At 44.5% G+C, this 15,418-nt stretch overlaps 1 protein-coding gene across 12 annotated transcripts in view; it reads right to left on the bottom strand.

The window, feature by feature from the left end:
- LOC139753689 (rho guanine nucleotide exchange factor 11-like) overlaps positions 1-15,418 on the bottom strand; it is a 575,625-nt gene that overhangs the window by 68,427 nt on the left and 491,780 nt on the right. For all 12 annotated transcript variants that reach the window (XM_071670374.1, XM_071670376.1, XM_071670381.1 and 9 more), the window contains one exon: positions 14,485-14,572. In XM_071670374.1, coding sequence (XP_071526475.1) covers positions 14,485-14,572 — 88 coding nt within the window. The remainder of the gene's footprint in view (positions 1-14,484; positions 14,573-15,418) is intronic.

Here is a 15,418-nt window from a genome sequence, read left to right on the forward strand (position 1 = left end):
GTGTGTGCAAAGCGGGCTCAGTGACAACTGGAAGGCGTTGTGCTGCACGTTACTCCCGCCGGAGACAAACGGCAACTTAGAGAGCAGGACAATGTACACATACGTAGCCTCTATAACCAGTATCAGCGGGCGTGATGCCTTCTCCAGCACCTGCCGAGCCCTCTCTCCCGACACCTCACTGCACACCACCTCCAGTTTCTCCCAACAATCCGCCTAATGTCGTTATCCAGGCGTGTTAAAAACTCCTCATGTGGCAATGTTGTGAGATGGTAGGGGTGACGTCATCCCTCCCCGAGACTCAAGTTACCGTGGTTGGCCACCACCAGATGGGGGGACGAGCGCCGCAGGGACCGCCACCGCCACACTATACCCTCACACATAATCAGTTCACACTAGCTCTCCGCTTACAACGGTCCTACTTCGCGTCACCTGGATGGACGTACACTAATCTGATGTCATTATTGAGGAAGGGAGAGGGAGGCAAGCGCCTCAGTGGTGTACGACACGAGGTTTGAGGTGAGGCGTGGCAGCAGCAGCAGTGGTGGCTGAGTTAGTCAACCTCACAGGACGCGGTTGGCGGCGTACTGCAAGGGCTGGTCGGGACCCCTCGCCATATTGCTCCTCTACAAACACAATCCTTGATCAGCTAGTAAAACGCCTGGTGTTCATCGTGTCAACAATATCGTTCCATCACATTACGTCGGCCTCAGGTCTCTGTTCAATACCATTAAATAAGTTCCGTCCACTTTTACACCTTTCGAATGGGTCGGTTACGGGTGGGTACACGAGAGCTTTCCTCCGACACATCATGTGTGGATCAGTTAGTCTCCCAGCTACGTGTAGCAGCGGCCCGGCCAGGTGAGCTCCAACCTGCCTCCCCCTCCTCCCTTACCACTCCCATCTCTACCTCCCTCTCAACCCCCCAAAACCAACCCCGAAGAAATGATTCCCCCCAGCCAGCCCCGCCCCCACAACCCTGAACCCGTTGATCTCGCCGGTGCTGCAGCGTTCAGGAAATGCTTGTTTGACTTTTCATCTTCGCCTCCTGCAGGAACCATATGGTAGCAGAGGGAGGGGACTTTACTCGTGAGGTGAGCCTTAGCAAGGGTAGTGGTGGAGGGGGCGAGCGGTCCACCAACTGACCTTCGTCAACGTTACTGGAGCGTTATCGACCATGTTGACTCACCCCATTCTACATCATTCATTCTCCCTTCGCCACCCCCAACGTCAACAGCTGGCCCCACCAGCCACGTAGGTAGCTTCATACCTCCTCTCTGTTCATGAGACTCATGAGCGGAGAACTTACCCCTCCCCCTTGGTCATGAAAGATGTAAGAAGCTACCTCATGCCTCACCTCCTAGACATGAGATGTAGGAAGTTACCTCATACCTCACCTCCTGTTCAGGAGACATGAAGTTATCTTACCTCACCTCCTGGTCATGAGACATGTAGGAAGCTCCCTCATGCCTCACCTCCTGGTCATGAGGCCTGTAGGGAAGCCACCTAATGCCTTACTTCCTGGTCATGAGACCTGTAGGAAGCCACCTCTCGCCTCACCTGGTCATGAGACATCTCGGCAGACACCTCATGCCTCACTTCCTGGTCACGGTAGATACGCGAAGCCACCTAATGCCTCGCCTCGCCTCCAGGTCATGAGACATGTGGGGAGCCACCTCAGGCCTCACCTCCTGGTCATGAGACACGTAGGAAGCCACCTCACGCACTAGCGTCCTCACACTTCCTCACCTGTTAGCATGCCTCACCATCGAGACCTGCGTAATGTCCTGCCCTCCCCACCTCTAGTGGTTAAGCCACAGAGCCTCAGGCGCCTGGAGGAGGTTGAAGCCCTGGGCGGGTCTGGGTGTGCCTGGGGCCTGGGTTCCCACATTGTCTGCCCCCGTCCTTCCCACACTCTGGCTCTCACGTGATCAACAACACCATGCAAAGTAAGCCAATGATACTGGTGGCTAAACGAGAGAAAACTTAAGTCTCCAAATTATTCCAAAGCAGACAGTGAGAGGGAAACAAAAATGTAGTTTCGAGTATGTAACCTGCTTTCTTGAAACAGGTGTCGACAGTGCTGCGGATCAGACCCACGGCCGCCTGTTGCCACTCCTACTCCGGCACACAGTGCTTGGACGCTCGCGCCTCGTGCATTAAAAATAACGACCTGAGGTGAATGTGGACTGTACTTCCCTGATGACAAGCAACATGCAAGCCTCATGACAGTATCATACATAAAGGCCGAATATCAAGAAGAAAAAATTCGTACCCTCTTCTTAATGAGGCCTTCAGAGTGTGACGCCGTGACTACTTACTTCGTCACCAGCCACAAGTACGACACGACCTGTCGCTGACTACAGGCTGAAAGCACCGTACTAATTAACCCCTCCAACCTTGACAAACACTCAAAGACCAAACTTGGATCCTCAGATCGTTTCGGAGCCCAGCCGTGATTAGAGTTCCATTTTCAGAGCTCTCCCGCTGGGTGAAGCAGGGTGGGGTGGTCAGTGAGTGACAGATGTGTACCCAAGAGTGCTTCAACACCCTCACATCCGCGCCCTCGCCAGACAACGACTTGAAAAGAGCTTCTCCCACACTGCGCAATGTCTGCAGTAATAAATGAGCTGAAGGCTACTTGCATAATCTACAAAAACCCCGATCAAGACTTGTAGAAGGACGGCCTTATCATTCTGTATGGGCTATTTAGTGTCAAATGAGATAAAAGAAAAAAAAAACTCAAAACAGCAACGATACCAGTAGGGGTAACATGTCATTATGGGATGAAGAACCGCTCCCCTCTATGCAACGCCACGTCCCTATGGACAACCGTTCCCCTCTATGCAATGCCCCGTTCCTAAAGAGAGCTATTCCCATCTATGCAATGCCCCCCTCAGGACAGCCAATCCCCTCTATGCAATGCCCCGTCCCTCCTGCATTCTGACAAACATTAAATTCATCACCCAGAGTAGCATATCAGGTGACTGTTTTCCAACTGGCCAAGCTGCCAGCAGACGGCATGGAACTCCATCCAGACGACAATGGAGGAACACAAGGCTTGCATCTGGCTCCAGTACACACACGTTTAAGGTCCATGAATCTTCAGGACGGGAGTGTGTGTGTGTGACGGAGGGGCCGACGGAGTCTGAGGAACGCACTACCCCTTTATATTCCCCGTCTGGATACATCTTAACCCTTGAACCACGGAACCCTTGAACCACGGAGGTACGACCCCTTGAGCCACAACGGTGAAGCCCTTGGGTTTGGTGGTCTGGCCTCTGGCCTGACCTTTGAGGGGCATGCTCATCGAATTAACGACCACAGCACATTACGTTCCTGCATCAGTCTTTGCTGGAATCGGCGGAGCTATATATATACATCCAGCCCTAACACTGCAATAACATCGCTCCATTTGTCATGAGACGTGGCTACAGTAAACATATGTGAACATCCTTTAGTCTGAGCGCATATCCTATTTCTGTCTCCGCCAGTACAAGAAACCAAACATCTAAAATATGTTGAAAGTCTGACCAAATAACCATGCTGAGTGTTCAATTTCTCAAAAGTTTACGTTATATATATATATATATATATATATATATATATATATATATATATATATATATATATATATATATATATATGATACAATAATATTACCCAGCCATTACGGTACGTAATTAACTTTCACTGAGAACGATGAAAATTACGGGCACGGTGAGGTTGCAGATGGAGCGATCAATCATGCACGTGGTGCACCAGCTGGTGACCGAGCTGGGCCGGACCAACACCCCCACCCCCACACAACACCTGCCTGGCGATAACACCACCACACTCGACACAACACCTGCCTGACGACAACTCCCCCACACAACATCTGCCTGGCGCCAACACACCCTCACCTCACTCTGCACACCACCTGTCTAACGCCAACACACTCCACAAAACACCTGCATGACACCAGCATCCCCCCTGACTCCACAACACCTGCCTGACGTCACCCAGCCCAATATGGAAACCCATCAGGGCGAAAGACGTTGTCTTTCATTATCTCCACATCACTTCCACGATATCTTGGTAACGGGGGCTCCAAGATAATATAAATAACCCTAGTAGATGCAACAAAACAAGACCAGGGCCACAACCCCGGGACTACAGCTTTAACTGCGGGCAGTCGTCAGTGGCCAAGAGCTGTACTGCAACACACGCTCAACATACACACTACCCAACACACACACACACACCACCACCACCACCACTAACATTAATTATAACCTTAATGTAATTAGTATCCTTCACGCTGTTTTCGTGGGCTGTCTTCCATCCCCGCAGCTCAAGCCTGCGGCCAAGCTTCCTCGGCAAGGGCCTGGTCTGTCTGCCAGACTGTTTGATGTGGCCCCCTGCTGGTAAAGTAAAACTGCGCCAACTGGATGGCTTGGTGCACTTGGGAACCATAAATTCATATCATCATAATGTCCGAGGGTCATACACCAGCGTTCCTCATATTTCAAAGCTTTAGAACGGACAAACGTGGTAGGATCCTAGCATTCACACTATTTTCTCCAAACGCTTCCGACAGCAACTCTACTCTTCATCACATGCACCGTGCACATTCTACCAGTCTTCATCACATGTACCGTGCACATTTTACCAGTCTTCATCACATGTACCGTGCACATTTTACCAGTCTTCATCACATGTACCGTGCACATTCTACCAGTCTTCATCACATGTACCATGCACATTCTACCAGTCTGTTGTTACGTTAACTACTAACCTCTGGACGCACGTTGGTGACATGGCCTTCCAGTATTTTCCATGAGCATATCTCTGGCGTTCGTGTTCTAACAAATATTGTGTTTTGAGTCTAAGCCTGGCGCAGTAATTCACATGTTTCACTGAAAAGATAAGGACGGTGTTCAGCCTTTGAAGGCTTTATACCTTAATAAACTTCCCCGGTACCATGTGGCGGTGTGGTAAAAAGAAAGAGTTCCAGTTCGATGATTAATAATCCCAGTGAGTAATATCGTTAGTCTCAAATCTCTCGCAGAGAAAGTTTTCAATACCCAACCTCACATATTTTCTAACGGATTCGAATTCCCCTATCGTGCCCTTCATTAGCGAAGCTAACCAACCTCCAACACCACCGACCACATCTCCTGTGTCTATGATCAGTCATGTTAACGTCTCTTACCTGACTTAATCTTTCCTCTTTCATTTCATTACGGATCTAAATAATGTTCCACGCTTAACATCAAATTGTTTTCGGAGACCAATAGGGAGATTTGACGACACCTATTCCTACCTTTTCAGCGTCCTCAATCCACGCCACTGCCATAACTAACTCAATGACTTCCTCAATCGACGATACAAAACTGTACTGTGTGTCGCTATCAGTATCAAACAAAGATATAGTATTGACCACAGTACCACGGGGGACACATCTTTCTACAATGGATGCCATGGATTTCGTAAGACCGGCTACTATATTTTGAGATCAGTTTCATTTCATTATTGCAGCAAGTGTCGTAACTCATCATTTATTCCCTTTGTGTGCACGTTATGTGCCATCTCTCCCTGGTTACATTTGTCAAAGGTTGTTACAAAAAGTCTGTGCCAGTAGCGCCAGCATTCTCCTCTCGTCAGTGTCTTCTAGGATCTTACCGTAATGGTTGTGGGGTTGTGAAAGGCTAGGTTGTCCAGCCCATGAACCGTGTTCACCCGGTATAAGTCGGTCGCTTGATTTTATACATTTGTTCATATTTCTCCTCACAAAACCCACAACAGCATTAAGGTTATGTGCAAATAGTGCAACTAGCTTACGTATCTTTTTTTCATTTTACTTCTTTTCTGCAATACATACATTTAAATATCCCCCATTCACCAAATTCCACTACGCAAGTTTCTCCTCATGAATGACCCCATTCTCGGCTACAGGCATCCGATTACCATCCTTACTTATCTCTACTCCCAAACACATAATCTTAACGACTACGGCTAGTCATCCCAACTCTTTAAGAGCGCGAATCTTGCTCTTACCTGTTCCCTTTCAACGTCCTCTACCTACATCTATCACCGAAGTCAGACCTGTCTATCTGCTATTCTGGTTCATCTTGGAGAATATCATTAGTACCAGAGAGAGAGAGAGAGAGAGAGAGAGAGAGAGAGAGAGAGAGAGAGAGAGAGAGAGAGAGAGAGAGAGAGAGAGAGAGAGAGAGAGAGAGAGAGAGAGAGAGAGGAGGGGGTGAACGTTATAACCATCACTTTTGTCAGGCATGAGACAAATTACAAGTAATGTGATCGTTCAAGGGGTACAGAACATGTCTGGGTCCAAGACATATCCACCAGGGACGCCACCATCACTGAAGCAGAGTGTGTGTGTGTGTGTAGGCCAATGTGACGTGATACTAAGCTGGTGTCTGACAGTGGCCCCTTCACTCCCAGGGCTCGGCCGGTGACGCCAAATGCACACTAATCACCAGATGCAATTTGCCTCAAGGACTTTCATGCTGTTTTGGTGTTGGCAACAGTGCCGACACACCACTTCAACAATATTTATTATACTTCACGATATATATATATATATATATATATATATATATATATATATATATATATATATATATATATATATATATATATATGCTTTTGATACACTTAGTATTCACGTAATGCACATACGTTTCTTCAAAGTTTCACGCAACTTAATTCATCGTATGCTTAAAACAATATGCGCCAGTTGTGTTGTTGGTCAGTTGCGTTCGTGGGCCTCAGTGACTCCGTTCCTCATTACCCTCAGTGTCCACATAACCAGCGGCATCACGCAACACCCAGCACATCCCTCCCAGGGGATGCTGGCGAGTAATTATAGGCGTCACGTGAACTACCACAAAACAAAGCCATTTATTTACAGTTTGCCACCATCAGAGGCTACTACATTATGCGTCCTATGCTCATCCTGTGAGCGGCTCCACATAAAAGGATTACAGAGGTACAGTGACCTCAGTTAGGCCTCTCCTGTAGGTACGCCACCGTCAACAGACGCCACCCTCCACGTAAACCCTTATTGTCCTTAATCTTTCTCCATCTGCTCCCAAGAATGAGTGGAGAACTTACTGGGGAATTTACGAATAATAGCTTCACCTACAAAATTACGAGTCACTCCGTGTTCTGTACACTCGATCCACCAGTAAATAATGTCCGTGTGCTGAAAGGGCCAAGAAGTCTGTTGTACGATGACCTGATAGCCTTCGCCGACACTAGTAAACTCCTGAATCCGCTATATTCAAACCCTTTACCAATAATCATGCCAGTGATAACATATCCTTAAGGTTCCCTTTCGAACCTATATAGGTTCTACTGGCGGGGGGAACTACTGCAGACGAGGTAGCAATGTAAACTAACCCTAACGTGCACCAAGTGTTTGCGGACACTACCGCCGCCGACCGGACACCGCTCAGGGCCCCATGAGTGAGCTAAGACGACGAGGTAGGCTAGGCTGCCCAGACGTATACGTGACCCCCCATAATATCCCCTGTGCCCTGACCCAAACTGACTTTGGTATCACCTGCCTATGTTCTCTTTTACTACATCTACCACTGTCCCCACAACTACCGCCACACTTACCACAGCCAAGCCTGCCTGTGTCACCCAGCTACCCTCCCTTACGCTCAACACACTTAAGTATGTCGAGTGTTTGTAACGTCTTGCTGACGCCATAGCATGAGGGGTGGTAAATAAAAAGATTAAACAACATGGCTTTTGCTTGCGGGTACCAAACTGCTATTACTATCATTATTATATATATCATTATTATTAGCATTATCATCATTATCATCATCATCAAAGACCCTCTGTCTAACGCCATCGTTAAAAAAAAAAAGCACATTTCTAATTCGTAATAAAATTCCGTGGTAGGAAAAGCGACCGCATCGCGTGGCTTACTTCTTCCTTCCTGTCGTTATACTGAACACTGACTGCCAGAAATCGCTTAAACATGAAGAACACTTATAGGACAAGAAACCTATGACGAAAGCATTATGTTCTGGGAATATTCTTCCACAGGAATCCTGATGAAAGCGGATACAGCAGAACCATAAATGATTACAAGAAAAAATGCAGCAACTGAACCGTCAATATACGGTCACACAGACTTAAAACAACACGCACTATGAAAATTACAGCAGCACAAGAAATCAAGACATGGATAGTTCAGTAAGAGTGAGCAGTACCGGAGGTGGAGTAGCAGCGTCTGGGCCAGTTGCGGGCCGAGCCGCCTGTGTCCTTGTTATATAGAGGTTACATTCCACCCCCACCGCTGCCGCCACCCTCTCCAACCGTTGAGCCTCAACCCCTACTCTATTACACAGTCCTAGGATGCTACCGACAAACAACCATACTGCTGGCATCGCCCATTCAAAAGTCCTGTGAGGAGTGGGCGTGTACGCTTGAGGCAGATAACAGTGGTAGGAATGAATGGCACAAAAGGGCGCACACTGTCTGAAACACCACCCGGTACTATTCTCAGATTATTTGAATTCAATGACGTCATTAAGACATGGTATCCGCAAACTTACTTTGTTTAGCTTTCTTTTCGTTTCTCAAGCTGAGCAAGCTAAATTAAATTACTGCGCTTAAGTTGGGCTTGGTTAAATTTTCTCCTGGTTTCCGATCTCTGACGATGTGCTCGGCTGCAAAGTCTCAGCATTACGAAGCAACGATGCATCACCGGGGGAGTGGGGGGTACGCTGCTGACTCACGATGTCGCCCAACTTGACCAGCAGCTTTTAGGGAATTACGAGTGCAGCGAGTGACGTCATGTAAAATAATGACACGGAACGTTTCCATGGCAATGACCTTATCCAAACCTACCAATCGGAGCGGTTCACGGAAATGGTATCATGATTATAAATTAATCGGAGCGATGATCGAAGCCATTCTTTTAGCCAACCCAGTCTAAATGTAACCAGCCATAAAAGAACAACAGTGAATGACAAAGAAACCATCTGACATTATAACTGGTCATAACAGGGAACTAATAAATCTTAAGAAACTAGTATTTCGATACGGCTGGGAAAAGCCTAATGATAACAGTGTCCATAGAGCGCTCAATCAATAAGTAGTAAGAAGACAGCAGTTAGGAAGGCGAGTGTTGCTGCGGCACGTGGTGTGGTGGGTCTGTGAGTGTTGCCTCACTGTGTGTGACTCACACCATTACTCACCTCCTAACATCCTCACCCTACCCCCACTGGCGTGGTCTGGCTTTACTCTTTCCCCAACATGTTTATCATAATACGCTGCCAACGCCTCCACCACCGCAACTACCATTCTACCGCTGTCATCACCATCAGCACCACTGTGTTGTCACCACAGCCCTATTATCACCATCATCAAAAACCTACCACAGAAAAGACAGCTCCTAACACTACTGACATAACCAGAGCTGCAGCCCACTTTATCCACCCTCCCTTATAGCATAAATCTATTATAATATTGCCACCACCTAACCCACCAGCATCCACTAAACTATTATGGATACACAGTGATGTAATATCTCACAAACCACACTATCTCAGATAAACTCATCACCCTACCTCCCTCCTACGGTGCACATCATAACCCACATTATCTCAGTATGAACAACAGAACGCTTCAGCTACAACAAACCATCCGCCTCTCTACACAACATATAACCAATCATCCACCCCTTCCATCTCACACGCACACCTCACCATCTACCTCACCTAACCCTCTTGGACACACGATACAGCCAACCACAAGCCTCTTCTTGATACACAACCCACCTCCCGATTTCAGATATTTGATGATATAAAGCGAACTCACTTTCCCCTCCTCTGATCAAATCAACAGGCCATCCTCTGCCTCAGGACTAAAACCGCAAACCACTGCTCCACCTCAAATATCTCATAAGGAGAGAGAAGAAAGGGGGACAACCCACGCTGCACTGAGTGTTTGTACACGGCTAGGACTGAAGTGTCCGGGATGGGCGGAGTGGAAGTCTCTCTCCCTTCCACTATCATCACGATCTAATTTTAGAAAAGAAAGGGAGTTACGGATTCTTCTTCTATGGCTTCTTTGCTTCGGCAAGGAATGAAATACAGGTTTGTCATTACTCTGTATGCTATCGACTTGCCACGAGGGGAGGACGAATACCTGCATTGGGTGTGGGCCTACTGTCGCAAACAGGATTCGAGCCTATGTGGGCCCGACCTCGGGCGGACTCACTCCAAAAGGGTCAAAATTTTCCTGCAACTGAATGCTGCGCAGCCTTGAGCTGCCGATACCTTTAGAAAGATCCTAGGTAAAACCAAGAATCATAAAAATGGTCTTGGGGTAATTTACAGAAAATAATTCATAAATATATAAATGATCTTCAATTAAGGGCATATACAAATACGTGTATAAATATCATGGTACATAAATACATGCAAGATGAAGGGTCAAGAAGAATCACTGCAGAAATAGCTTTTCACTGCATCTTTCTAACTGCATATATAACCAGTGCAACAATTAACTGATCGGTGTATGTGCCCACTGTATATATATATATATATATATATATATATATATATATATATATATATATATATATTACATCATATCCTGTTTACCAGTGTGTGTTAGCGTCGCAAACACACATATATACACACAATAACAAAATCCAGCGCAGGTGCTTAAATATGGAGCATCACGTGTGTGTGTGTGTGTGTGTGTGTGTGTGTGTGTGTGTGTGTGTGGGAGTAGACAACAGTTCCTCACTAAGTCTCCTAGCAACTGATGTCCGTACCATAGCTGATGCCGTGCCTCCTCCAACCCCCTCTACCATCACACCACCACCACAACTTTACCACAAACTGCCAATACGACCATGAAGCATCATCAATTCCTGTACCATGTTAATAACTAATCTTAACAGGGCAAGGATTACCATGGTATCTAAACCTGCTTTGTGGAAACTAGTTTGCTGTATGAAGACAACTGTGTCATAACAGAGAAGGTATCAACTTTCCACTGGCTTGGAACTGTGGGAAGGATTCACATGACTGTTAGAAACCCACCACCAGTGCAGCAGCTGACTGGCTCTTGCTGAAACCAACAATTCCCTTGTTCTCATTCTTGGTGTTTTCTTTTCCCTGTAGGCTATTGTTCTTTTCAGTGCGGCCCTTGAAATCCACACAAAAATATCAAAATCATAAGTGATTCACACAATGGGTAACAAAACACAGCCGGAGCAAAGGGAATGTAAGGAATTTCGCAATGCAGAATTTCAAAACTTTTGTTTTTTCAAAGGCATATCTTTCAAACACATTATACAGAGCAGTTTTATATAGAAGTTATCCCCTTGGTGAATAACTGAGAGAGTATCTCGACCTACAGTGCATGTGAAAAAATAAAAATACTGGGAACAACTGAAGAGGTTCAATCAGGTGATGAACTGAGTGGCCGCTCTCACTGTAAGCAAACTTTTGCCACTTTCGCCACAACCCACCATTGTACTAATCCAGTTACTATTTTTCACTGAAGACTTCCCTTCCTATACCCCTAAGCGCTCATATTTACAGAGAAATCAACGCCACTTGGGGACCCCTGACTCGATGATCTCCACATAAGAGCTCTCCACTGTGTGGGGGTCAGTATTTTTATCTAAAGGTTGCACAAGTGTATATGATTTACAGGTCAGTACTCACACTCTAAATGAACACTGCACTCATACTACAATGTATCAGGAGTCAGTTTTATATATGAGGCTACATAATGATGAGCTAATAATATACCTACAGTTTACTTCCCTGCCAAGGATCCCCTTCTATGTGGCCCCTGCAGCTCACAGGAAGCTGCCCACTTCCACCATTTGGAACTACAAGTCAAGAGGACAACTGAACAGTAGGTGTTCAGTGTCTTCATTATGGAAGTTGCATCTTGGGCATGAGTAGGGATTGTGAGTGTATTGTTATGGGGATGAATGATGCCCAGAGGGTAGACGAGAGTGTAACTCGTATGTACCTAGGTATGTAGTTATAGATGGGTGTTTGTCTGCTGAAGTGGAATTTGCGACTGGGTTGGAAAAGCAGTTGTAGTGCTTGTCAAGTCATACTGTGTGTATGTGGTTTGTTGATGTGTTTACAGGGGGAGGGGGATCTGCGAATACTTGATGCTAAAGTATGAAGCAAGGTTGGGTTTTCTGTTTCTGTTTGGGATATGGTTGTAGGTTATGGGGTGATCTGGGTGAGAGGGGTCTAGTGCTGTTACAAAAAAATGATTGCTGAGTATATTGAGGCATTGCTTGTTGAGAGTGAAGAGGCAGAAGGTTGCAAGTGTGTTTTAAGATGTTTAAAAATAAGCAACTGAATGTAAATGTACATAAAAGTAGAGTAATGGTGTCTAAGGGGAAACTGGGTGAAAGTACAGATTTTGTAAAGCTCTAAAGAATGAGAGGAGTAAGTGTAAAAAAACTGTGTTATAGATAAGGGGGAAGGAGAGAAAGATTAGAAGAGACAGAATCTAACTTCTTAGGAGTTAGCCTGGGTGGCATGAAAGGAGAGAAAAGAGAAAGTAGTACAAGGTAGAAAAGTCACTGGGTCCATTAAGAGAATAATGAATGGTATCCACAGGATAGAGTAGACTGGAGCGATGTGTTACACAGGGAGACTGAACCAGGGCATATGAAGCAGCCTGGGGAAACCAGAGAAAGGTCTGTGGGACTTGGCTGTGTATAAAGGGCTGTAGTTTCAGTAAATTTCATGTGTTTCTGGTGCTATTTTGTAAATGCATGAAATGGTGAAAAAGTCTGAAAAAAATATAATGATGTATGTTTGTGTAAACAAAAATGTATATACATAAAATGTAATCCTAAATAATGTTAATGTCATTTAAAGAATCTGAGTAATGAGATTCATTTACCCCCTCCTCCCTTTCATCTACTGGGGTATTCATATGCATTACTTCAGTTTTATACTATGGCCATATGAGTTATGTTATCTCCATATTTTGCTCATATCCTCAACTTTTACATGCATCTCTTTCATAAATGGTGAAATGTTGTTACTGAATACATGTTATGAGGGTAACTCCCTGCTTTACCTCCATCCTTACAGAAACATAATAACAGCTGTGCCCATTCCCAAGCAGATATGACAGAATTCAGTAAATAGAAATTCATACCATAAAAATAAAACATAACCAAAGCAATGTAAATCATGGCTCATTCTTCAAAACAGGGCCAAATTTGTGAAACTTGTAAGTAGCAAGACTAACAACAAAAACGGCTGAAAGCACAGTGAAGAGTTTGTTAATCATAAACTTGTTCAAAAGAATTTTCTTTTCCTGGTCCAATTATAATTATCATTTCATTACCAACTTTTAAGCATTATTTTCCCACTGCAATCATGTGCTTAAGCTCCTATGATTTGCTGCACTTATGCAAGGAGTTATGCTGTTAACAGGCCTAACCTGGGATTACAAGTGATCAAGATAAATCATTGTTTAGTCTTTAAGACTTAGTAGTGAATGATGTGCTCTGATTTCAGTATAATACTCATGACAGTCAGGGAGAGGATGTGCACTGCTGATATCAGTCAGATGTAAGAACATTTGTCCTGAGGGACAAACTAGAGGGAAAGGATAAAGAATGAATGGAAGAATCTAAAAGATTAAGACCATTATTCCTTTGTTCTTGACGCTACCTTGCTAAGGTAGCTGAGGGAATAGCGCATAAAAGAAATTATCTATGTGCCACGTTTTATTTCCATGTCATTTTCATAAAAAATACCACTACATTTTCCCATCATAACATGAGTCATTTCACTGTTACAATATCACTTGAAATTAGTATCGGAATATGTTTTTGATACTAGGAATGGTATTTATTCATCCTTGAACTGGATGTATTATATGTTAAGTGAAAAATTCATGTTGGGAGTTGCTAAACTCAGTATGATAAGAAATTATTTCATGTTTTGACAAAATTATTGAACTTTTCAATAACAGTTAGGCACAATTAGAAGTTCATCTCTTTCCAATCAGAATTTAACATGATAGCCCACTTCCCTTAAAAAAATACTAATTCTCATTTTGTTTAATTATCCCTAGGGATAGGGATGGAAGAATAATATCAAATACTTCACAGTGTCAAGGAAGGTGACAATGGGGGACCTCCTCCACAAACGTTTTAAAAGGAGGAACAGAAGAAGGAACCAAGCGAGGAGTTTTCCTCAAAAGCCCAGTAATCTATTCCAAGTGCTATCTCGACAAGGTAAGAAGAAAATGAAAAAGTATAAAAATAAGGTAATCACTGCTGATAACCAGAAGTAATTCTAATAACCAGTGAAAGAAAATCTTGTTACTAACTGTAAAAAGTGGTCCTGAACATTTGTTTATGGAAAAGTAGGCATGGTTCACTCAGTAGAAAATCATAAACCTAATAAGAGATTACAGAAAGGGATGAAAACAAAATATTGTACTTACACTTTCCGCTCACTTGGCGATGAGGTAACAAGCTCATAAATCTGAGCTCCTACTGACTGTGTTGTGACTATGAAGAAGGCAGAATTATCTGTTGGAACAAGATATGGTATGGTTTAGGAAGCTTTCATGTGGCATGATATTCAACTACAGCTTACAAATCAGTGTCATATATGATTTTTTCCCCCCTATATGTTTGTCATTTCCCATGTTAGCAATGCAATGCACGGAAAGACAAAGAAATGGCCTCATTCTCTCATACCCATTCTCTTGCTGTTATGGATAATGCATCATAAGCACAGGCCCCTATCCATAACATGAACCCACAGACCTTTCCTGGTTTCCCCTGGCTGCTTCATGTGCCTTAGTTCAGTCCAATGACAGCATGTCACTCCCTGTATACCACATCACTCCAATTCATTTCATCCTGTGCACACCTTACATCCTTCTGTATGTTCATGCTTAGAGCACTTAAAACCTTTTCCTCTCCATCCTTCCATACCCAATTCAGTCTCCTCATCCTTGTTCGTTCCACTTCTGCATGTAGCTGCTATGTCAACCTCTCCTTTCCTTAAGCCTACACAATGCAAGTCCACCCTCAACAGCTTTCTCAACCATACTCTCATTATCAAACCACTATCTAATTACTCGAGCAACCCTCTTCACACTACATGTCTTCACACATTTCATTTCCAACATAATCTCCCTCTTCCATACTTTTTTATGTAAAGCAAATGCGATTGCATCAATCTGTCTACTTCTACCTCCTATTCATTAAAATTTTGAGTCCTAAACCATCATAAACAAAGAGGCAACATTCAGGTTACTGTACAGAAACTGACCCTGAATATATCACCTTCACAGACCTCACATCATGTACTCCATCAGAATTCCTTCTGTACCTATATCATGTGAACCGACAAACATCTTTGTGATG

Source organism: Panulirus ornatus, chromosome 15 (assembly GCF_036320965.1).
Source record: "Panulirus ornatus isolate Po-2019 chromosome 15, ASM3632096v1, whole genome shotgun sequence".
Taxonomy (NCBI): Eukaryota; Metazoa; Arthropoda; class Malacostraca; order Decapoda; family Palinuridae; genus Panulirus; species Panulirus ornatus.